Here is a 25397-nt window from a genome sequence, read left to right as displayed (position 1 = left end):
GTGATTCGTGTAATATCAAACAATGGACCAGTTTTACGAATCGTCAAAATGTGTTTTTAGAATTTATAAGAAATTATGATGTCTAACCTCGGTGTCTAAGCCTTTACTACATGTGATCCAGATACAATAGTTAAACAATGAGAATTGGATTTTAAAGGGCATCGGGGCCTTTTCAATATCGTTATATCGAATTACGCTGTGGTATCAATACATATCCTGAACCAATACAATACTTCATGGATCGTTATAACATGTGCAGGCGGAGCGGCGCGTGGTGCACACGAGCGACCCGCAGTACCCGACGGCCACGCTGTGCGGCTCGCTGCCCGCCCTCGTGGTGCACCTCAGCGAGCAGAAGCTGCTGGCCGTGCGCGCTGTCATCGCCAGCTCCGCGCTCATCGCCGACCCCGCGTCAGTGTTACTACCACTTACGAATATCCTAGGACATTCAACTGAGGCAGCGCCAGGTCGGGGCTGTTCATCTCGAGGTTGCCTCAATGGTTCATCCGTTCTCAAACACCTCAACCTTAAGTTCGGTCTGAGATGCAGAATTTTCCTCGAGTCTCGTTAGTTAGGACCTTAGGACAGCGAAGGTGCTTTACGAGGTCCATAGTTAGGTTTAATATGAATGGATTTTGTGTTCCGCAGCTGGAAGGAGCAGCAGCCGGGCACAGAACGCACGAACGTGGCGGAGGAGGACGCGAGCTGCAGCTCGGACACGCCGCGATCCGAGCACTCGGCGCACCACCACGCCACTCTGCTCATGCTGCAGTTCCACATCGACCAGATGTCCCTCGAGGTAACACACACATGCAAGAGCCTACCTAACCCTGAAACTAGCTCATACGAGAGAGAGATAGAGAAAATCTACTATGACTCGAATGTTCAATATCCGCCCTTGCAATGTAATAGTAATATTCTATTATAGTATAACTTGTGTTGCAGGTGCAGTCCCGCGGGCGCAGCATAGCGGAGGTGCAGGTGTGCGGCGTGAAGGCGGCGCTGACGGCGCGGCCGCTGGACGTGTCGCTGTCGCTGTCCGTGCACAGCCTGCTGCTGGTGGACGCGCTGCAGACGTACGGGCCCGACTTCGAACTGCTCGTCGCCAGCCACAAACATGTCGGGTATGGCATCTGTACACCAGTTATCGAGAGTATCCTTTAATTGTTCTTGTCAATATGAGTATTGTTTCAGCATGGACACAGCGTCGGGCAGTATCCGGGACTCGGAGCCGACGTCGCCGACGTCGCCCACGTCGCCCGCGTCGCCCGTGCCGGCCGCGCACGCGCACGCGCACCCGCACGCGCTGCACCAGGCGCTATACTCGCTGCATCATGGAGATACGCACAAAGCTGGTCAGTACTTGTGACAACTGTACATACATATAAAACATCAGGCTGGAACCCTAAACCATCGGTTTCAAGGGTATCTTTCGTGATCAAAAGGACCTGCGTTTATATAAAGTATTGTAACTTTGCTTCGAAATTCACTACATGACCAGAATAGGAGCCTGGATGCTCCCGTCCTCGTCTCGGATGCTCTAATGGTAAAAGGCTTATAACTTCAAAATCATACATAACTATGGACGTAGTTTATAAAGTTCTATGTATGTATTGCAGGTATGCCCGATCCCGAACGGCTAAGCCCAGGTCCAAGTTGGACAACGGGTAACACATGGAACACGAGTAGTACGATGCCGGGAGCTATTTGGGGCAACATGGGGTCCGCTTGGGGTACCACGTGGGGGCCTGCCGGCAGTAATTGGGGGCCTTCTGGGCCTACTGGTAGTAGCTGGAATTACCCTGGCGCAGGTGCTGGCGGCGCCGGCTGGGGCGCCGCTGGGCTCGTAGACTCGGAGGCGCTCATCGCTGTCGAACTCTGTCTCGTCAAAGGGGAAGGGGACTCCGAAGATCTCAGGATCGCCAATATATTGTTCAACAATCTTGATATTATTGGTAAGTTCCAAGTTATTTTACAACTTTGAATCAACAAATATGTTGCATCTATTTTATTTACACTTAAAGGAACTTACCAAGTATAGAGAGATATTTTACTATTTTGTCCAGCAAATCAAGAGACCATAGTGGAGCTGATCGGGTTTACACAGCGAGTGCTGGGTACTAAGTCTGCCCCGAAGAAAGTGCCATCAGACATCGCGTTGGAAGCACGTGCTACATTCGCGCAGCAAGCGCCGGCCGCCGAGGAAGAATTTAAGGTGTGTACAAGTTCTGTATGCCTTTATTGTCTATTTTATTTGAACAATTCGCCCCGTGACATCATCAGTAATTTCGTATTGTTGTGTATACTCAATGCCTTCTCTGTGCCTCCGTTATCCTATGCGCAGATACATTGTTGCGAATTAAGCTACACCATTAGAGTAGGCGTGGACGGAGCATACGGAGCGCCGGAATTTGCAAATTACTATGAGTCATCATAGTAACGCTAGCTGATAACCGACCGACTGTCGTATGCTGCTTACGCTCCGTTCCGTCCCAGTGGAAGAGTAGATTTTCCTTTTTAACCGTAGAAGGAGACGCGAACGGAGATCACATTTGACTTCCACCGGCTGGGCGTGCTACTGCTGCGCGCGGCCGTGCTGGACGGCACCGTGGTTGCTAAGAAGATCGCCACCGCTACGCTCGGAGAGGCCAAGATACAGGCCACTATCGGTAATTGACCTGATTCATTATACTAACGCACGTTTACATACGCAAGACATAAACATAACGTACCTTAAACATAAGCTCATGACTGTATTCCCAAATGGGTACCCCATCACACTAATATAAACTAAATAAATAAAGACGAACTAAAGTACCCACCCTTCACAAGTTAACAATATTAGCTAGAACCTTTCTCCTATACGGCACAATTTGTGGAAACATCCGACGTAGATTGAATCCATTCACCAAAGTCAAATTCTAAAGGATAAGTTTGACAAACCAACACGAAGATGAATACGTCCATGTAAGGTGTTTGTACATCGGTGTCAGGCGGCGGCGTGGTGTCGGCGGCGGGCTCGCTGGGCGGCGTGCAGGTGGTGTCGCTATGCGAGGGCGCCGGCGTGCACTCGCGCGTGCTGGCCGCCGGACACCAGCAGCACCAGCCGCACCAGCCGCACGACCACGACCACCATGACGGTGACAAAGCTCTGCTGTTTACGATACATCGCACTGTGCACGCCGCGCAGGATGGCAACGCGCCAGGTAAACTGAAAGTTTTCAATACTCTAGATTTTACTGGTCTTTCATTTTATTTATCCAGACAACTTGTATTACAGCGCCTGTTGTCCACCTAAATCTGACCTTAGATTTTCTACAAAATTTATGATTGATCTTGCTACAATGTTTAAGAATTTGACAACCAAGCAGGGAAAGTTACACGAGCAATATTGTAAGTTGGTTAATATAATTGCAGTGGTGGAGGCGAAGGTGTCGATGCACGTGGCGAGTGTGTGGTATACGCACTCGGGCCCGCTGCTGCGCGAGCTGCAGTCCTGCCTTACCGAGTTCAAGCAGTACCTCGCCAACCTGGCGCGCTCCATCCGCGCCGCCGCCGCCGACATGGCCATCGGACTCGTGCATCCAAGGTAGATTTGGATTGTATTTCAGTATCATACTATAACCTACGCCTACATTCAACGTGAGTGAACTTGTTTAACTTATGGTCATTTAAATGCATAGGTAACAAGAGTTATTTCTGTTCTCTCTGTTCTTTCAAGTTTCTTTCTTTCCTCCAACTACGAGATATTGGTACAATTTAAAATGATTATCTCAGATACATACAGTAAAAAATATGACGTAATCAATTTTTTTTGACGTGTTTCTAGTTAGACGTTGGTTATGTGTTGCAGGGGCGAGTCGTTGTACGCAAACCCGAAGCTGTCGCAGTCGATGGAGGGTGTGTCCCCGCGCCGTCGCACCACCAGCATGGGCTGCTCGCTGGATGACCCGCCCGACCTCACCGCAGACAACATCGTGCTCAGGTCAGCACAGCCACGTGTTCGTGACGCACCCTCGCCGCGCCATCCTCAACAATATAGTCTATGTATAACATGTTAATAGCCAGAAATAGGTTACATACCAATGAGGTGTCTAGATGAGTCGCACTGGGTTGTAAAATGACCACGAATTGTGTCGTGCCAGTCTTGTTGGGGGAGGTTAACGTGAGCGGCAGACAGAGAGGAGCGAGTTTCGCTTTCGCATGATTCGCAGCTACGTAAAAATCGGTATATGGTGAGCTGTCCTGCTATAACTCTGTGTCCTCCCATGTGCAGCGTGTCAGTGGAGCTGGAGTCACCAGTGGTGGTGGTGCCGCGCGCCGCCATGTCCACACAGGTGTTCGTGGCGCACCTGGGCCGCATGAGTCTCAACAACCGCCCCGGACCGCCCACGCACACTTCATATCGCGTGCGCGTCAGGGACATCTCACTCGCCTCGGTAGGTTTTATCATTGTCTTCATTCGTTATAGTTATAACGTAATACTGATCTGTAATCCAAGATTAATCTTAAGGGTGGGTTTCCACCAAAGACGCCATTATTAGGCAATTGTGCCCGTCTCCGCAAATTTTCCCTTCTTCTCGATTTGATGGAAGCCCATACTAAGTATCTATGAATTCCTTTGTAGTCTTTATAACCCTTAACAAGTTTAACAGTATTAATAGAAAGAGAAATGGCTATATGATTGTGCTCCAGCTGGACGTGGGCGAGAAGCTCCGTAGCGCGGGCGGTGGCGGCGCGGGCGCGCTGGAGAGCATGGAGGACATCTACGATGTGTCGCGCGGCAAACCCGTGCTGCACAACACCGCGCTGCAGCTCGCCGCCGCCTACAGGCCCGGGGACCACGACGACAGCACCGTGGTATGACAACACCTACTCTAAACTCTTGCGATTCAAGTTTGAATTTAAAACAGCGAAATGTGCTAGAATTTGATTCAAAATAAATCCATCTCCGTCATTCTATTCTTAATATTATTTGGAGTTTGTTGTCCACTTGCGTCAATGTGATAACTGACTGTCAATTCCGTGTGTTTAGTGCGAGGTGACGGGTAAGATAGTGGGCGGCTTGCACGTGTCAGCGCGGCGCGAGCAGTACGAGCAGCTGCTGGAGACGCTGCGCTGGATCAGCAGCACGGCGGACGCGGCCGACGCTGCTGCCGCGCCGCCTGCCGCCGACCAGGTACGTGTGATGTGAGTAATTAGTACGCGCAGGAACTCTGCTTTTTTAATGATATTGCTAATGGTTTGTTATATTTCCACAGGCAACGCTGGTGGAGCCGGCGGTACCGACGCTGCGGCTGGACCCGCAGCTGCGTGCCGCCGTGCTGGCCGTGCCGCCGCCGCAGCCGCAGCGGGACACGCACGCGCACGCGCGATCCTTCACGCCGCTTACTGGTACGTGTATTTACAGACGATAATATTTTCTATCTGGGATGTTGGTGAGAAGGCGTGAAGGACAAATTTAACTATTTATTTTGTATTTATTTGGGCTGGTCTGAATTATAAAATTCCAAGATCAATAATGATTTAAAAATAAATGACAGATATATGAATCAGTACTGTATGTTTCAGTGGTGTTTGAACTGCCGATGTTCACGCTGGAGCTGCGCGCGGACCTGGGTCACGGCGAACGTAGCCTAGTGCAGCTGGCCTTCCGCGAGTTCACGCTGCGACATCAGCGCACGCATGCGCACGAAACTATGCTGCAGGTGAAATACAATTTCCTGTCATCTGACCTTATTATTGGTGATCTCATCTGACCGCATTTACCACACCCTACCCCAACTTGCTTAAAACACTTAACTTACTATATAGACTTACTGTATGAAGGTGTAAATAAATACATACATACATACATAAACTCACGCCCGTAATCCCTAATGGGGTGGGCAGAGCCACAAGTAATCAAAAACAACTTGCAGCCACTGTTGATACGAAGTCCAAAGATGGATATGATGAACCTTATGGTGATAAGGGATCAGCCTATCGCCCATAACATTAGTCCATCATGTTAGAGGACATAAATAAATACAATTTGTCATAACCCAGGTGTCGCTGCACTCGGTGACGATGGAAGACCTAACCAAGGACCCGGAGTCGAAGCACCGGTTGCTGATGATGTCGCACACGCCTCAGGTGCCGCCCAAGGCCGTGTATGTGTCCAAGTCGTGCCCCGACTTCGTGACGGAGTTCCCCTCCGCCGCTACTGCCGACGACATGGCCAGCATCAGCTCGCTGCAATACACCAAGCATAACTCCTGCTCTCTGCCCAGCCAGCTCAACGTCGCTGATAGACAGGTATGGAAAATATTTAACAAGATTACATTGAGAATAGGATTAAGTTTGATTATTGCCGGTTTGTGTGATTCTCATCACATTTACATAGATCCAGAGTTTATGTTTATTACTGTTGAAAGACTCGATTTTAGTACTAACTTTTGTACTTTTTAAGCATAGTATGGTCTTAAGAATTTTTGGTGATTAATTTGAATTAGGCTCGGTTTAGTTTCGCTTATTTGACCTTTTTTTTTTGACAGCAGCAGTTGAGGCGTAACAAGCGCGACAGCAAGTGCGGGCTCACCCCGCCGTGCTCGCCGGAGCCGAGCAGCGCGACCCCGCACGCGGCCGACGGCGACCTTGCTGCCGACGACAACCTGGTCTGGGTCAACGTGCACACCCGGGACCCCGACCATCCGCTCTTCGAGGAGAAGTATAATAAGGTACTTTCGCAATGTCTTTGTCCGGCCAAGTTATATATATCTTCATAATTTGTCTGTGAGAAATTAATAAATCTTATTATACACAACACTGTATATCTAAATTTGGTAGACAAATCAAAACAAAATCTTTATTTGTGAATACAGGAATACAGGTAGTGAATACCACCTGCGGCAAATCAAGTCAAAAACTCGCCAAATATTTTCTTGTTTTAATGCACTGTTTTTTATTCGTATTCGATTGTTGATAGAAAGTGTATCAATCAAGATTGTTATATTTTAAGATTAATTCGAACTGATTAGACGGACGAGGATTTCTAATACTCTGCCTGCTGCGCTTACTGTTAGAATTATCTCCATTTTTTATATCTGTTCTAGAGCAATTATATTTCACTACATCTGCCAATGTCATTACCGCTACAGGTGTCAAAGCTGACGAAAGTGGACTTCAACTGCCTGAATCTGGTGGTGAACATCGATAGCTGGGTGGCCGTGCTCGACTTCTTCGGCGTGGCCGGCGACGACTTGCCCGACGGTGCCCAGGGGGACGGCCCGCAGCCGCAACAAACTGGTAACTTCACTTCGCACCTAGTATTAAAGTCTTCTCAAATAGAGATCCCTTTTTATTCCGAAGTATTTTTGGAACGATACAATCTGTCGATGTCGCAGCAACGCAAGTGCCTGCCGTGGAGAGCGGCACGACAGAGATGGAAACGACGATCCGTTCGCTGGCGGTGGTGGTGGTGACGGCGCGCGGCGAGGCGTGCCGCGCGCTGGTGTCGCGCGTGTGGCTGCGCTCGCGGCTGCACGCGGCGGGCGCGGGCGCGGGCGCGGGCGCGGGCCCCGCGCGCACGCTGCACGCGCGCCTGGGCGCGCTGGCGCTGACCGACCTCACGCCGCATGCGCCGCTGTGGCGCGACCGCCTGCGCACCACCACCGACCACGCGCTGCAGTTCACGTACCGCCGCCTGGCCCCCGCCGACGCCGCCGTCGCCGGGCACGACACCAGCTTGCACATCGACATGGGGCCCGTCACCTACGTGCACACGAAACGCTTCGTGCAGGAGCTGCAGGCTTTCGCCAGGGACTTCAGTCTGCTGCGACGGGTTATTCTACAAGCTAGGCTAAAGGTGAAATTATTTCGTTTCTCCCGTCCCGTATATCGATGATCATATGAGGCCTGTTCTAAACTTGTTTTTATAAAAATGATGCGCTTAGTGGTGGGCTCCCCCGCAGGTATCGTCGGTAGGCGGCGCCGCGGCGGGCGGCGGGCGCGCGGCCCGCACGTCGCTGCGCGTGCGCTGCCGCGCGCCCGTGATCGTGCTGCCCGTGTCGGGCCGCGCCCGCGCCGCGCTGCTGGCCGAGCTCACGCACCTGCACGTCGACAACTGCTTCAAGCAGGCCGGCGATCCGGGCACCGCCAGCACCATGACCGATCCTAATGCGAGTTAGTGACGACTAGTATTTATTGAGACACCATTTAATACGCAGAAAGACTTGCTGTTTTGTTGGCACGTCGTTTGTCAAATATTCGGCGTTTATCTTTTTGCTTGCAATAAGATATGGTCATATTTAAATAACTTTTAGCTGAATAAAATATCTATGTATAGAATTGTTGTAACGTTTTTTGTTCGATAGGTGTCCGAGAAACGCTGGACGTGCGCGTGGTACAGCTGGCAGGGCTGTCGCTGTGGTGCGCGCGCGGCGGGCGCGGCGGGCGCGGGCTGCGCGTGCGCCGCGCCGGCCCGCCGCTGCTGCCCGCGCCGCAGGGGCTGGCGCTCACCGTGGAGCACAACATGAGCGCCACACACAACGGTGCCCACGCCATAACATGACATGACAAATACTTTATTGCACAAACAGGAAAATACAAAATAAAAGAGAAATAGAAAGAGCACTATAGGCGTCCTTATTGCTAAGTAGCAATCTTTTCCAGGCTACCTTTAAGTATAGGAGATATTTAATATTATTAAAAACAACGCCCTTACTGCGAGCCAGTCTATAAACTCTTACCGGAAGATCTTTATCGAAGTCGACGATTTTGATGATCGAATTCTGAACAACTTTCTTCAAACCTTTATGACCTTGGTTGGCCACATCGTTCGAAGTCACCGAATAAGGATCCTCTAAGCGTTTAGGCTATGTCGTAATTTCTCATCTATTCTATAAACTTCTTCTGTATACCTGTTTCTTGCAATAAGTGGTTTGATTTGATTCTATTTGAACATAGTAGTAATACAGTAACAATTCCCCCCAGTCCCGGACATGACGATCCAAGGCACGCTGACGACGCTGCAGTGTGCGCTGGACCCGTCGCAGTACCGGCTGGTGCGCGGCGTGCTGGCGCACAACCTGGGCGAGTGTGTGGACGACCTGCTGCCGCCGCCCGCCGCGCACCAGCCGCTACCACACCACCGACAGGTACCGCCAATGGACATCTCATCTCATCTTATTTAGCCTAACTGCTCCCATTGCTAGGGAAACTTGGCCTCCATTTGATTCTGTCACCTTTCTCCTCTTGGATCAACTCTGGCCAATTGGGTGAGTTCCTCACACTTTTTTGTTGTAAGAGAAACCAAGCGATATTCATTGATGGACTAACTTTATTGGCAATGGACTGTAACTGTCGGGGCGTCAATAACAATAGTAGCTCAAAATTAAAACACCATATAAATAATAAATGACGACCTGCCCGCATTGATACGACCGTCAGTTACCTGTTTGACAGCTAACGTCAGTCTACGAAGTAGCCTATCGACTGAGTTTCTTGCGCAGTGACCGGACCAATGTGTATGTTTAGGTGTGGACGACGTCATCGCTGAAGCTGGACCTGCAGGACGTGACGATGAAGCTGGAGCCGGTGCACGGCGTGTCCTCGCTGGCCTGCATCAACTTCATCAAGTCGCGGTTGCTCGTCGAGACCTACTCCGACCTCAGCCAGGACATCGACCTCGTTTCGCAGGTCTGTGCCCATAAAAATATCTAATCAACTTTGGGAGTTTCTAGCGGAGACTCGTGGCAAATTGTCGTAATATTTTGTTCGATTTTATGTTTCTAGCGGATTTCAATTGTAAAATTTATGCTATTTTGGTAATGATGGATTGATTGAATATTTATTTATTACATAATAACTATGCGTATACAGGAAATCCTGGTATCCGACACGCGATACTCGGGCGAGCCGGCCAACCGGCGCGGCAACGTGTTCAGCCACATCGTGCAGCCCATGCCCGATCACCCGCACAGCGTGCAGGCAGAGTTGCATGCACGGTACATATATTTAACTTTTTCAATTTTCCAAATCTCTTATAACATTATTTTATTTAGTTATATAAAAACTTATCTCTTATCTTATTATTATATATTACAGACGAGACAGTCTATGTACGACCCATTACTGGGGACACAGACCTCCTTACAGTCAGCCGGGTGCGGGATTTCATGCTTGGAAAGGCACGGTTGGTCCTGGCTACTAGATCTATCACCTCCAACCCGCATTTAACTTTATTGATAGTTACGCAATGTGTTGAAATCTTTATGTGTTTGTAGTAAGCGTCGCGAGTCGTCAGCGTACACGATTCTGGTGAACAACATGCGTCTGATGGCCGTCCTGGACTGGTGGGAGGCGGCGCACCAGTTCCTCATGCAGCCACCGCCACCGCCCGCCGACGCCGATCAGCCGCCGCTGTACGCACTACATATACATCTCATGCTCCTTAAATTCTAGATAATAACTGGCAACAAGAATTGCGATAAATGATTTTATTTAAAAGAAAACTCATCTCCTATGCGAAAAAAATACAACAATTAGCGAGGTCGGTCACCGGCCTTGTTACCCATACGAGGAAAGAAGACAAAGGAAAATGAGCCAGTTTTGGTTTTTTAATGAGCATCATATAAAATAGTGTATACAGGGTGTTAGTGACATCGTAACGAAAACTTTTAGGGTTGATACAGGCCATGATTCTGAGTTGATATCAAGTAGAATTTTCCGTCGCAAAAGTAGGGAACTGAAAATAATTTAAAAAATCCCTAAAATTTTTATGAATTTTCCGACAGGAAATTCCACTTGATATCAACTAAGAATCACAGTCTCAATCCCCCTCAGTATTCGTTACGGTGTCACTAACACCCTGTATATTCTGCAGAGAGGAGCCATTCGGCGCGTGCCGGCCGACGGCGGTGGCGGACGACCCCGGCCAGATGGAGCTGAAGCTGAACGTGACGGACTCGCAGCTGGTGCTCGTTGAGGACGCGTCCGTGTGGGACACCAACGCCGTCATACTCAAGGTGCGATGATCCCCGCGCTGGGGTGACACCATTGTCCATGCATAATTTTTGTTTAGTTCAGTCTTATTTCCTGACCAGACTTGTAGCTAATGGCATATGCCAGAAGACGTTAAGCCAAGTCGGAGGTCATGGGGTGGCTTGAAAGCTACTAGCCATTCCACAAAGTATATATTATATCGCTGTTTATGTAATAGGTCTTTACCTATGAAATTGCCGTTCTGCAGTATTTTTGTTTGCCGAAACAATATTGGTCCATTTGCGTCAAATTGGCAAGGTAAAAAAGCTTGACAAATGGGTGACCCACGAACTCAATGATCTCTAGCGCGAAGTACGCGCCGAGACGTGTCTTGCACTGCTCAAAAGACACACAGATGAAGGAATTTTCAACCGCATTGTTACCTGCGATGAAAATTGGATTCTGTTTGATAACCGCAAGCGCTTAGCAAGTTGGTAGGATCCTGGTTTAGCACCTAAACGATGCCCGAAACGAAACTTACCCCTAGAAAAGTGATGGTCACTGTTTGGTGGTCTAGCGCCGGTGTGATTCATCACAGCTTCTTACCAAACGGGGTGAGCATTACTGCAGATGTGTACTGGAAGAAGAGAATACAATGAAGCTGGCACATCTCCAACCAGCATTGGTCAATCGCTCGTCTCCGCTGCTCCTGCGCGACAACGCGCGGCCTCAGCGCCTCATACTGCACAGCAGACGGTCTCCAATTGCAAGAACTGGGCTTGGAAGCTCTGCGCTATCCGCCCTACTCACCAAACCTTGCGCCTACAGACTACTACTTTTTCCAGAATTTGGATAACTTCTTGGCGGGGAAAAAAATCAAAACCCGAGAGACAGTACAAAATGCCTTTGAAGAATTTGTTGCCTCCCGTGCAGCTAATTTTTTTAAGAAGGGCATCAATAAACTGTCACTGCGGTGGCTCAGATGTAGTGATTGCATGGGTGATTACTTCGACTAATACAAATAAAAATACATGAAAAAAATCATTTAATTTTTTTTTCATATAAAACGGCAATTTTATAGGTAAACACCTAATATTAAGACCTTATTTTCTTAAATAAACCAGATTATTATGTTTGTAATCCCCAGAGCACAACAGTGATAACGTACCGTGCAGCGGATTCGCTGAAACCGGTATCGTGCTCGCTGAACGAGCTGGAGGTGTTCTCGTGCGTGCTGGGGCTGGAGGAAGAGACGGCGCTATCCATCGTGGACCCTGCCGCGCTGCACGTGGCGCTGCACGCGGACCACGTGCTGCACGTTAGTATAACAACACTGACTCGTGACGTACAGCTATCGTATCTCCTTTTCGAATGTAAAGCCATGAATGTCATTTTAATGGAAGTATTAACCAAGTGTCATGTGTTTCAGGTGGACATGGGCACGCTGAACCTGCGGCTGTCGTACCATGACATGCGCATGTTTGCCGCCATGCTGCAGTCGCTGCCTGTGCAGGCGCGCGTCGCCTTGTCTGGTCAGTTCCATAGAATAGCCAGCTAGTTGCACCCCCACCAGAGACCGGGGTGATATAACTATTGCCGGAGATCGGGGTGATTCCACTGTTACCTAGTGATTGGGGCGATTCGAGGCCATTACCTCTTCACACAAATATTACTTCTTCACACAGATGATCGCGTTATTGTTTTAGCATTTTTGAACTTGGAACGAGGATTTAATTACCGCTATTTGGATTTAGCGTTCCCATAGTAAGTTATGCTAACGTGTCCGGTGCAGGCGGGCCAGCGTCGGAGGCGGCGGCGGGCGCGCCCGCCAACAGCTCGCACATGCGGCCGCGCCTGTACCCGCCGCACGCGCCGCACGCGCCGCGCTGGGCGCGCGCGCCGCTGTTGCCGCCGCAGCCCAAGCCCAAGCCCAACCCTATCTTCCCGCTCCGAGCTGTGCAGGTAAATATCACTGGAAAAAAATATAAACAGAATACTCAAGCGATTTATTACTGAAGGTCAAGATTTGATTTGAATTCAACATTCCCCCTATCCTACAACTTTTTTAAAGAGTTTAGTTATTCAATTATGTATTTTGGTTAATGTCGAGAATGCAAACCACAGATGCAAACATGCTCTCGCAACCTGATACGCCATAGCCGGTCGCGTTGTCATTTATGTATATTACGTGATATTACTCTGCTCTTTGAATACATGCGCTCTCTCCCGATTGACTCGTATCACGTTCACTCATATTACCAACTTCCGATATTACTTACCAGAAAGCGCTTTTAGCTACCACAGCCGTTCACTACATTATAGTTTGTCCCAAGCATGGTGTTAGCAAAAATACAATCTCTTATAAATACAATCGCTTATCAGTTTATCATTGTTTGTTGCTCAGGTGAATGCGGAGTGTATAACGCTGTGCGTGATCGACGACTGCCTGGACTCGGACGTGCCACTGCTGGAGGTGTCTCTGAGTGAACTGCAGGTTGAACAGGTCGGTACTCAATCCCTACGTTGACTCGTTTATACAAATCTAATTATGTGATGCTTATTTAACTCCTTTGTATTTGTAAATGAGTTGTCCAAAAAATCTTCAGTGTTTTACATGCTCTGCATACCTTTACAAAAAATAAAGCCTACCTACCACCTTCTTTGTCTTGCCATTTATCCTTTGATTAGTTTCCTTAATCTGGAAAAAATCTTAGCCTGTTGTATTTATTCAAGAACTAAATGTCTCTATACACCATTTGGCCCAGGATCTGCGCAAAGTCGAAGAAGCATTTGAGGACCCGCTCCTCGTGTCAACCCCGTGCGGCGCGGCGGGCGCGGTGGGCGCAGTGAGCACAGCGACGAAGCGCGCAGGCGCAGGCGGCGGGCGGCTGGCCGGCGCGCTGAGTGCCGATTACTACAACCGCACGCTGTCCGGCTGGGAGCCCGTCGTCGAGCCCTGGAAGTAAGGACTCGCCTTTCTTCTTAGTCGTAACGACGAATCTCTTAGTTTGATCAATCATCGCGGCATCGTTATGAAAGTATTCGCCAATCTGCGAAGGATGTTTTCACAGATTGCCTATGATGCACCGGATTGGAGGTATACATGGTACGCCAATGAAGACGCTCTGTTATTGACCCCTTGAGAGATTAACCCTTAATTCCGTCTTCCATCACCATAAGTTGATTACCGCACCACATTTTTACTTATTATATTTATTTAATTTTGCCAGATGTCCAAATCTTCTTGTATTTATTTGGTATTTCTTTTCTTGATTAGTAGCTATGTTATTTTATTTTAAGTAATCTAAATTATTAGTATCCTATATTTTCTTATGTATTAAAACTTAATTTTATGTGCACTGTATTTTTAAATTGTTCTTTGTGGGTCCCATATTTGTTGCTTTTTTTAATATTTAGTATTTACTATTTTATGTTTTTTTTATCCGGTTCCGGTAGTTGAAAAGTAAACATCACTGTACTGTCACTCCGAAGAATATCGTAGTTTAAAAATATTCCAAGTTGGTTTTCCATACTATAACCACCACTAAACGGAAGGATAAAGTGCTAAAGAGACATGTAAACATCAATTCTGTGGAAATACTGAAGATTAGAAGAGAATTCGATACTTATAAAAATCCCGGCATCAAGTAAAGGTTAGAAACATTTCACTTTGTACGGTAGAATAATACTCGTAGATAAGACGTCAGGGCACGCACGTCACATTGACATAACGTTGACACTTATAGTGTTGCCAGCAGAAGGAAATAAATATTCTACCAAATTACGTTCCAATATACGCAAATCTTCGATAATACCAAGCAGAATGGACGATCAATTTCAACTTCTATTTAATAAAATGCAAATAGAAATGCAAAAACATACCGATACTATATGGAAAAAATGGATGAGAAATTACAGCCTATTTTAGCAGAAAATAAGGAATTAAAAACAAAAATAGAAAATCTTGAGAAAGAAGTAGAATATCTGCGGAGAGATAAGAGAAACAACAACATAATAATATATGAATTGCAAGAGGGGGAAACCTCTACTCAAGAATTAATACAGAAGGTGAAGGAGATTTTTAAAAATGACTTGAAAATAAAGATAGAAGAAAATGAAGTGAACAAAGTACACCGTATTGGAAAAATGAAAGACGAGAAAGTAAGACCTGTTCTTTTCTCTTTTGTGAACGGATGGAAAAAAAATGAAATAATGAAAAGCAAGAAAAATCTGAAAGAAGTGTATATCACCGAAGAGTACTCAAAGGAAGTTCTAGAAAAGAGAAAATCTTTACTGCCTAAACTAAAGGAGGAAAGAAAGAAAGGTAATATTGCATATCTAAAATACGACAAGTTAATAGTCAAGGAAAATGATCGAAACAAAGAAAAAAGGAAAAGGGAAACTCCTTCGCCGGGAAAAAATAACATCCAGCCAAGAAAGCAACAAGTTACATCGGCTACTAAAACTAATAGAATAAATGCATTTGACATGATGAGAGTTAGATCAAACTCCCTCTCTTATCAAGCAGATAAAAAACAATAACAATTAGCTATCGGTGAACGGAAAAAACAACAGAATAACGGAAAAGATATTAACTCAACGGAAAGAAATAATTCTCCCCCAAGCCGACTGGTCCTCGTGGGGGAAAACGACCAAGACCCTCTAAAGATAGATTATTATACGTATATAAATACAAATACACATATAGACTACAACACACATGAAGAAAAAGCACAAAACAAAAATGAATATATACACATAGCTACCCTTAACTGCCGCTCACTGAGAACCCAGGAGAAATTGGAAGAATTAGAGTTAGCCATAGAAAAACTTAAATGGGATATAATTGGGATAAGTGAAATGAGAAGGTTAGGGGAAGGAATAGAAGATTATGGAAAGTATATTTTACATTACAAGGGAGAGACGCAAGGATTGTATGGAGTAGGATTTATGATAAATAAAATCTTTGCTAATAAAATAGAAGAAGTAAGAGGAATATCAGAAAGAATCGCAATCCTTAACATAAAGTTACCAATGAACAGAAAAGAAGAGGAAAAATGGACTATCATTCAGGCATATTCACCAACTGAATCAGATACAAAAGAAGGCATTAAAAAAATAGAAAAATTTTATTCAGATCTACAGACCACGGTTGATAATTCGTATAAAAATGTTATAGTCATGGGAGATTTTAATGGACAAATTGGAACGCGGAATATGGGTGAAGAATTTGCTATGGGAAAACATGGATTTGGTAAAAGAAGTAAAAACGGGACAAGGTTGGTAACTTTTGCTCTACAAAATAAATTAAGCATCCTAAACAGCTTCTACAAAAAGAAACACAAAAATAAATGGACATGGATATCGCCAAATGGATTCTACAAAAACGAAATTGATTATATTATGTCCAACAATATAAAAGTTTTCAAAGATGTATCGGTTCTAAACAATTTAAATTTCAACTCAGATCATAGAATGGTTCGGGCAACATTAAGTGGGAAAAACATTAAGAAGTCGAGAAAATTCCACAATAAATTAACAGCTCTGGAATGCACAGGCAACAGTGACATCCTTCTTGATAATTTAAAATTAACAATAAATAAAATGGAAAATGACAACACATCATCAACGCAAGGAAAATACCAAGATTTAGTAAACATACTCAAGAATGAAACCAAGAAAGTAAACATGAATTGCAAAAAAGAAACCTCAGATATAACCAAACAATTGTTACGAGAAAGAATGGAATTAATAAAAAGAAAAGACAAACAAGTCAATCGACAAAAGATAGCAGAACTAAGTAAAAGTATAAGTGAACAACTTAGAAAAGAAAGGAAACATAAAAGATCACGTACTCTAAAAACATACATTGAAAGAACAGGTGGAATTAAAAAGGCTATAAAAGAGTTGAGTATAAAAAGAGATTGGATGCCAAGAATGAAGAAAAATGATGGGAATAGTACAAGCAAAAGAACCGAAATACTAAAAATTGCTACAGAATATTACAGACACTTGTATCAAAGTCAAAATAAAATGAAAGTGAAAAAACAATACATTATACCGGTAGACTCAGAACCTACACCAACAATACTAAAAGAAGAAGTAAGAAAAGCAATAAAAACACAAAAGCTAGATAAAGCACCTGGATCAGATTTAGTAACAAACGAATTATTAAAAACTACTTTGCCAGTAATAGTTCATAAATTAACAGATGTATTTAATGAAATCATTGAGACAGAAGTAATCCCGGATGACTGGACAAAATCAACAATAGTTTTATTACATAAAAAAGGAGACAAAGGAGACATTGGAAATTACAGACCGATATCCTTGATGTCAAATATCTACAAGGTATTCTCGAAAATCATACTTTCTCGTATTACTAATACACTAGAAGAAAATCAACCTAAGGAACAAGCAGGATTTCGCCGTAATTTTTCAACTATGGACCACATTCATGTTCTCAGACAGACTCTTCAAAAATATAAAGAATACAATAAAGATTACATCCTGGCATTCGTGGATTTTAACAAAGCCTTTGACTCCTTAGAACATGAATATATATGGGAAGCTCTAGAGGCTCAAGGGATACAAATAAAATACATAAGAATATATAACAATATTTACTCGAGGAGTTCTGCACGAGTAAAACTGGAATCTCTTGGTGACGAATTTCCTATCGAAAGAGGGGTTCGACAAGGGGACCCGATTTCACCGAAACTATTTTCAGCTGTTTTGGAGATGATAATCAGGAACCTAGAGTGGACGAAAAACGGACTTAACATAAATGGTACAGTCTTATCACACCTACGCTTCGCAGATGACTTAATTTTGTTTTCAGAATGTTCAAAGGATTTAGAAATAATGCTACAACAACTATCTGATGAAAGCGCTAAAGCAGGGCTGTCAATGAACACCTCCAAAACAAAAGTAATGACTAACTCTACAGAAATAGAAAACATAAAAGTAAATAATGAACAAATAGAATATGTAAAAGAATATATATACTTAGGACAGCTTGTATCTACCGAAGATTGCATGCAAAAAGAAATAGAAAGAAGGGTAGCTAATACCTGGAAGCGATATTGGTCATTGAGCGAAGTCATGAAGAACAAAGAAATGCCTGTAAATGTAAAAAGGAAAGTATTTAATACGTGCATCTTACCCTGCTTGATTTATGGCTGTCAAACATGGGCATTGACAAAGCAACAGCAGAAGAAAATAGAAGTATGCCAGAATGGTATAGAAAGAAGTGTTGTCGGGGTTAAGAGAACAGATAGATTTAAAATAGACGAAATAAAAAGAAAAACAAAATTTAAAAATTCGTTAACAGTTTCTAAAAAACTGAAATGGAGATGGACAGGACACATAATGAGAGAAGAGAAAGAGAAATGGACCAAATTAATAACAGAATGGTACCCAAGAAATGCTAAAAGAAGTAGAGGTAGACAGATGACAAGGTGGGAAGACGATATCAAAAAAGTAGCGGGACCATTATGGACCCGAATAGCAAGGGATAGAACCAGATGGAAATCTTTAGAGGAGGCCTTTGTCGAAAGACAAGCTGTCGCAAATCATCAACCGTTCGCCGATACAGTTAATTAAACAACAGATTTAGTTTATTTTATAAAGTATTGGCAATTAGATGTAAGTACAATGTAAGTAACATAAGTAACAGCAATAAAGGCTTATTTTATATTTTATTTTATTTATTTTTATTATTTTATGTTTTTTTTAAGTCCTTTTTACTCGCACATTTCACTATTGTAACTCATGCGCAGCGCCGCCGTAAGGCAGCACTGGCAGGGTCGCCATGCACTGTGGGACGCCGGAGTTGTGGAGTTAAATAAGAGACGTGTGTCTTCTAAGACGGTCGTTTATTGTCTGTCTATGCATAATGACATATAACATAGATATGTATATTACATGGGTGTGGAGGTACACACTACATCGACATCATATGTTTAATTCTGCGTTGTCAAGTCAAGAATTCTAATAACTTACTCTTATAGCGATATAAACACCGTTTCTTCTGAAAGAAGATGCTTGATTTACAAACCCATAAATATGTAATAACAAGTATGAATGTCCGTCAGGTTCGAGACGAGCTGGGAGTACACACTGACCAGCGGGCTGTCGCTGGGCCGCATGCAGGTGGAGGTAACGTCACAGGAGGTGCTTAACACCAACGTGACGTCATCGCTCATCGAGCTTTGCCAGCTCGTGCGCGCCAACTGGACCGCCGACTACTACGCGCCACAGGTATTAATCATTTCAGAGCTTCGTATTCTTACCTGCACCGACTACCGAGGCAAGCTGCCTCTTAAACATAAAAAACTAGCAACGTTTGGTTTAAAATTGATGAATGTCAATGAATATTAAACATCTTGACCGTTATTCGAAGCCTAATAATAATTATATGAGATATGCCACTGTTTCCGTTCCTTTTCTGTCCCTTTCTTCCGGTTTTTACCTAGTTTCTGTCTCTTTCTCTCTTTCCACCACCACCGGCAGTAGGGCGCCATAGTTTTGGCGTACAAAATTTTCCTCATTAACGTCGTTGTTCCCGTTCCGTCAAGACGTGCCTGGAGTTATTTCCATGTGAGTAATTCTCCTAGTCATCCATGCTACACTATTATTTTATTTTTACAAAGTGAATTTGGTTCCCTTTCAAATAATCAATATATTTTTTAAAAGATATTATCGTCGGTAGTTGGTGAAAATAAGTTCATCGTAAATCTAAGCGGCGCAAATCAAAACAAAACTGTAAGTTAGATAAATTGATTTCTGAGGTTTCGAATTTAAAATCTCAACTTGTCTGCACACGTAATAGTGAAACATGCTGTGAAAACGATTATATCGATGATACTGTGAGTCGTCAGCTTTACAGTAGTGAACGTGTGTTAGAAGATGATGATGTTGATCCAGAACCGCAGCCAGAGATTTCCTTGGCGATTGGCACTAAGCTGAGAGATCCAGATATACTGAAGACTCCTCAACCGTACTTAGAGCTTTTAAAATCAGTCCAACGGCTAGGAGATCCAGATTGGAGAGATGTAAGGTACTCTGACGTGCAAAAATACTACCGCCATTCGCCCGGTTTTACAGAGTTAGAGGCCAATGATGAAGTTAAACGTTACGACGCACCGCGTACATTGATTAATATAGAAAAAGCATTCGCTTCCTTAAGTTTTGCGCTTCTTAAACAAAAAGATCACTTAGAGAAGGAGCTTCGTAGTTTTCTTATTTGGGCTAAAGAGTCTCCCAGTTTATCTTATGAGGATATCAACTGTAAAATACAGGATATTTTTGTGACTGGCGATTTCTCCAAAATATCTAACGATGCTCTGCAGTTGGTCTGCGGCCACAGGGCAGAGATAATACAGCAACGTCGAGAGACAATACTCTCTTCAGTAAAGGATCCGCTTCACAAAAGTGTATTGCGGAAAATACCGCCATCTTGCAGTAATCTTTTTGATGCTGAAAAATTTACATCTACACTTGAAAAAGCGGGTGGTGTCAGAAAGGTGCTCTGGCCTAGGCAAAAGGATCGCGTGTCTGCAACGCAGCCCGATCGTAGTGCTTCTACATCTGGCCAACCGAATTCGTCGACACAACCTACAAAAAGGTTAAATTATAAAGCCAATTCGCAACATAATCCAAACAATTTCAAAGCTGGCAGTGGAAATTATTCCGGATTTAACAATAGGTCATTTCGGGGCCGAGGCGGAAAACAAACAAATCGTAGGTATATCGACATCGATAATCGTGCTCGAAAACACTCCCCCTCGTCCCACCGGGACAGGAGAGATAAAAATAAGAAATACTGACTCACCGAGTCACTTTCAAGCCGGCCAATTGACATTTTATTACCACAGATGGCAAGAAATGAAAGCGCCGGACTACATACTAAGGATTATTTCAGGCTACCGTATCCCTTTTTTGGAAAAGCCTCCCTTGCATATACCAGATATCCCCAGAAGCCGACAGGCGACGCCTGCATCAGTAAAAATGGACGAAGTAATATGCAGAATGAAAGCAGAGAGTGTGCTCTCCGTCGTACCGTTAACGTCTCCGAGTTTTGTCTCTCGGATGTTCCTGATCCCCAAAGGAGACGGAACATTGAGACCCATTTTCAACCTACAAGCTCTCAACTACTATGTCGGCACAAGTCCATTTCGACTGATAAATACCCACAAGATCCCCGATTTTCTACAAGCAAACGACTGGTTGGTGAAAATCGATTTATCTCAGGCTTACTTCCACGTATCAGTATCCCCATCGCACAGGCGCTTTCTGCGCCTTATTTACCAGCAAGAACTACTGCAAATGAACTGCCTGCCCTTCGGGTTGAGTTCAGCACCAAGGACGTTTGCTTCAATAAGCAATTGGATTGCTCAGATCCTACGCCAAAGGGGAATCCGCCTACTGGTGTACCTCGACGACTACCTATTGGCAAATCAAGATGCACTCTTACTGGAGAAGCAGGTAGCAATGACATTGAAATTATTGAAATATCTGGGATGGACGGTAAATCACAGCAAATCTGTTCTTGCTCCTCGTCAAGAGATAGAATATCTCGGGTTGTCATGGGATACCCGAAACAACAGAAAACAGTTTCCGGAGAACAAACGCTTGAAACTGACGGTAGAGATACTCCGCCTTCTCGAAACACAGACTGCCAGTCGAAAAGGCCTACAGAGTCTTGTGGGAAAAATGAATTTTGCCAGTTTTGCTGTTCCCCGAGGAAGACTCCACTTTCGAAGATTACAAATGTTAAGCATTATAAATGCAACGAAGCCGGAAGATGCAGAGGTTCCCTTACCGGGCCTGGTTCTACAAGAGTTACAATGGTGGATAAATCACATGTCCGACCCGTCACCTATCCATGTAGCACATCCACACCATTACATCGTGACAGATGCATCAAATCAAGGTTGGGGAGCGTTAGTAAACAACGTGCCTCTGTCAGGAACTTGGTCGAAGAGGGAAGAGAAATTGCACTGCAATCTCAAGGAGTTACTTGCCATCTACAAGGTAATAGAAGATCAAAGTCAGAACCTCCGACTTTGCTCTGTTCACCTGCAGTGCGACAACAAAACAGCTGTTTCATATCTACGAAGCGAAGGCGGGACCAAATCCAAGAAGCTAATGGAACTTACGTACAAGATCCTAACTTTGATAGATTCCCTGCAGATAAATATGGTAGTTCATCATATCCCCGGCCCGTACAATATCGAAGCAGACCGACTCTCCCGATTTCAAATAGTTCCCGAGTGGCACCTATTGCCTCAAGCTACGATTCCAGTATTTTCCAAATGGGGAACACCCGCCATCGACTTGTTCGCGTCTCGAGTCACGCGAGTAGTCCCAAAGTACTGTACTCTGGATTGTCAAGACATCCTTGCGGAATTTCACGACGCCCTGTCTCGAGTATGGGATTATTACCTAGCATGGGTGTTTCCTCCACCCTTCTTAATTCCCAAAGTTCTTCAACATCTAAACAAATGTCGAGGTGTATATCTGATCGTGGCTCCGAAATGGGAGCGTGTTTTTTGGAGGCCGGACCTGAAAGCCAGAGCAATCGCTCCACCTTGGACAATCCAGAACCTTCCACAAGTTCTAGTGGACGTAGCTACGGGGCTAGCGCCTCCCAAAGCGTCGGAAATGCGCCTAGAGGTTTGGAGATGTGGGGCTGGAATGAACATCTAAGGGATTGGTCCGAGGTCGAAAAATCTCTTCTCATGAAAAGTTGGCGGCCTTCAACTTTGAGGTCTTACAAACCGGCTTGGACACGCTGGACAACTTGGGCTCAGATAAATCATGTTTCCTTTAACAAACCCAACGGATCAGACTTATCTAGATTTTTAGCATATTTACATAATGATGAACGTTTGTCTTATAACACTATTCTGTCATACAAGTCGGCTGTATCAACTCTGTGCGACCCAGAATCTTCTGAGCGTCTTAGCAGTCATCCGCTTGTAAAACGGATACTGAAATCTATTGCCATTGCTAACCCAAAAGCACCTAAACCACCGATATGGGACATTGATTTGGTAATAAAACACATGTCGCAAATAAATTCAGACGTTAGTAATTTATACCAAGTATCAAAATGTACAGCTACAATTCTTTTATTATGTTCGGGTCGCCGAGTTCACGACTTAACATTACTACGAGTAAATCCTGAGGATTGTAATGTATCTGATAATTGTATTACGCTTATACCTGCTTTTGGATCTAAGACAGATTCCTCCGAATATCGTCAATCTGGTTGGCAGTTAAAACGTAACCCAGACAATAAAAGTTTGGACCCCGTTTATTGGATTAAGCGTATGATTGATGTAGGAAAAGAAAGAAGGGATAATGCTGATTGCGACAGTTTATTTGTGTCAACATGTGGTCCAGCTAAACCAGCTTCGAGATCAATTATTGCCGGTTGGGTTAAAAATATGTTAAGAGAAGCTGGTATCGACGCTTCAGCTGGCAGTTTCAGAGCTGCAGTAGCTTCTAAAAGCTGGTTGGATAATTCGCCATTAGAAGATATTTTATCAAGAGGTAATTGGAGATCAAATAAAACATTTCAACGTTTTTACTGCCGAAAAGTAATCAATACCGACTCTAACCCTAATCGATCTATGTCACAATTATTTAATCCTCTAGGTTAGAATTCATTTTGTTCTAATGGGAATTGGGTACTGCATTTGTTTTTATTTCTTGTAAAAGTATTTTTATTTACAAGTGGTTGTAATTTATATTATGCTGATTTGTTTCTTGAATATTATAACAACTTTGTACTTACACAGATCTGAGAAGTTTTATTTTAATACAATTACATCCCAGTAGGGGCGAATTTCGCTCCTTTTATAATTACTATTTACTATTTATTATAAGTGTTTTCGTGAGTAATATTATGTAGTCACATTGACATCAGATCTGTCACCACCACCAGGCGATATCAAACACGTCTCATATAATTATTATTAGGCTTCGAATAACGGTCAAGATGTTTAATGAAGACGTTTTACCTAAAAATAAAACGTGTATTAAACATACTTACCTTATTCGAAGCCTAATAAGTTTAATTCTGCCTGATGGTCCAACGACTTAATGAGGAAAATTTTGTACGCCAAAACTATGGCGCCCTACTGCCGGTGGTGGTGGAAAGAGAGAAAGAGACAGAAACTAGGTAAAAACCGGAAGAAAGGGACAGAAAAGGAACGGAAACAGTGGCATATCTCATATAATTATTATTAGGCTTCGAATAAGGTAAGTATGTTTAATACACGTTTTATTTTTAGGTAAAACGTCTTCATTATTTCTATTCATCGCCTGAGGATCGAACGGTCTTCTATCATGTGGGATGTGAGGTCAAAGATACAGAATTCGTTAACCCTGGTGTCAGGGTTATTTTATTGACCCGACACAGGCCAAAGGTTTGAATGGTCTAGTGGTAGATACTGAAGACGGTAGTTTATTTCGTGACGTTTTATGTAAACAGGCGTCAAACTCGCAGGAGCAGTCCCCGAAGGGAAGCCCCGCTGGTCACCGTAGACGGTCACCGTTCGTGCCGTACGCGCTGCGGAACCACACCGGACATCGACTTTGGTTCACCACACTGCTCACAACATCTGATGTGTAAGCACAATCCGGACACTTCATACATGAAACCTCGTTTTACATAGACGTTATCGACTTATCGTACACGCGCAACTGTGTGTGTGTGTGTGGCGTCTGACGGCCGCCAACTATATAACAAGTAAACAAATAAATAAGTAAATAGGAAGAGCGGCGAGTTATCGTTCTAAACGGGATTTATTTCTTATAGTGTAAGTATCTTCTAACATTGCGTTGCGTTACTTGTTGAATGACTTCCTAATCTCCTAAAATTATTTAAAATCTGATTTTTATCCTTTGTGGGCTGATAAATATATATTAATATAAGGATCATTCCGTTTGATGCATATGCGTAGATTAACGTTTAAGTGGTTATATTTTAGTGTTGTGTTTGCGTTGGTTTAGATTGCATGAGGGCAGCGCGGGCGCGTGGTGCGGGCCGGACGACTCGTGGGTGGCGGTGCGCGCGGGCGACACGGAGCCCTTCTCGTTTGGGTCGCGGCGGGCGCGCGCGCGCCACGCGCCCGCCGACGCGCACCCGTCGGCGCACGCGCCCGCGCCGCTGCACCGCCTGGCGCTGCGGCTGGACGGCTGGGCGCCGCCCGACCCCGTCTGCGTGGACCGCGTCGGCGTCTACTTCCGGCACCTCACGCATACCGTGAGTAACATTTGCTCAAAAATAATATCACGTGGAAATCGTATTATATTCTATGAAAAAAATAAAAAAAATAAAGATTACGTCATAGCTTTTAAGTTTATTTTGACGTGGCCTAAAGACCTGTAAAATCAAGCCAATAACTTCCAAATACATATAA

General features: G+C 44.5%; 1 protein-coding gene across 1 annotated transcript in view; it reads left to right on the top strand.

The window, feature by feature from the left end:
- Positions 1 to 25397, top strand: part of LOC126367617 (intermembrane lipid transfer protein Vps13D) — a 44797-nt gene that overhangs the window by 6683 nt on the left and 12717 nt on the right. Inside the window, exons 15-48 of the mRNA XM_050011232.1 lie at positions 260 to 411; positions 649 to 799; positions 946 to 1124; positions 1195 to 1355; positions 1620 to 1955; positions 2067 to 2215; positions 2528 to 2669; positions 2994 to 3206; positions 3418 to 3589; positions 3854 to 3985; positions 4277 to 4439; positions 4696 to 4860; positions 5036 to 5179; positions 5262 to 5394; positions 5572 to 5708; positions 6049 to 6297; positions 6537 to 6719; positions 7140 to 7287; positions 7386 to 7846; positions 7953 to 8163; positions 8355 to 8531; positions 8974 to 9137; positions 9517 to 9678; positions 9862 to 9986; positions 10266 to 10403; positions 10865 to 11006; positions 12110 to 12280; positions 12392 to 12494; positions 12755 to 12924; positions 13367 to 13465; positions 13728 to 13924; positions 19059 to 19224; positions 24467 to 24603; positions 24988 to 25240. Of these exons, the coding sequence (XP_049867189.1) occupies positions 260 to 411; positions 649 to 799; positions 946 to 1124; positions 1195 to 1355; positions 1620 to 1955; positions 2067 to 2215; positions 2528 to 2669; positions 2994 to 3206; positions 3418 to 3589; positions 3854 to 3985; positions 4277 to 4439; positions 4696 to 4860; positions 5036 to 5179; positions 5262 to 5394; positions 5572 to 5708; positions 6049 to 6297; positions 6537 to 6719; positions 7140 to 7287; positions 7386 to 7846; positions 7953 to 8163; positions 8355 to 8531; positions 8974 to 9137; positions 9517 to 9678; positions 9862 to 9986; positions 10266 to 10403; positions 10865 to 11006; positions 12110 to 12280; positions 12392 to 12494; positions 12755 to 12924; positions 13367 to 13465; positions 13728 to 13924; positions 19059 to 19224; positions 24467 to 24603; positions 24988 to 25240 (5985 nt within the window). The remainder of the gene's footprint in view (positions 1 to 259; positions 412 to 648; positions 800 to 945; positions 1125 to 1194; positions 1356 to 1619; positions 1956 to 2066; positions 2216 to 2527; positions 2670 to 2993; positions 3207 to 3417; positions 3590 to 3853; positions 3986 to 4276; positions 4440 to 4695; positions 4861 to 5035; positions 5180 to 5261; positions 5395 to 5571; positions 5709 to 6048; positions 6298 to 6536; positions 6720 to 7139; positions 7288 to 7385; positions 7847 to 7952; positions 8164 to 8354; positions 8532 to 8973; positions 9138 to 9516; positions 9679 to 9861; positions 9987 to 10265; positions 10404 to 10864; positions 11007 to 12109; positions 12281 to 12391; positions 12495 to 12754; positions 12925 to 13366; positions 13466 to 13727; positions 13925 to 19058; positions 19225 to 24466; positions 24604 to 24987; positions 25241 to 25397) is intronic.

The sequence above is a fragment of the Pectinophora gossypiella genome, chromosome 6 (genome assembly GCF_024362695.1).
Source record: "Pectinophora gossypiella chromosome 6, ilPecGoss1.1, whole genome shotgun sequence".
In the NCBI taxonomy this organism is placed as follows: domain Eukaryota; kingdom Metazoa; phylum Arthropoda; class Insecta; order Lepidoptera; family Gelechiidae; genus Pectinophora; species Pectinophora gossypiella.
The sequence above is the reverse complement of the archived record's forward strand: the minus strand, read 5'-3'. Positions and strand labels throughout refer to the sequence as shown.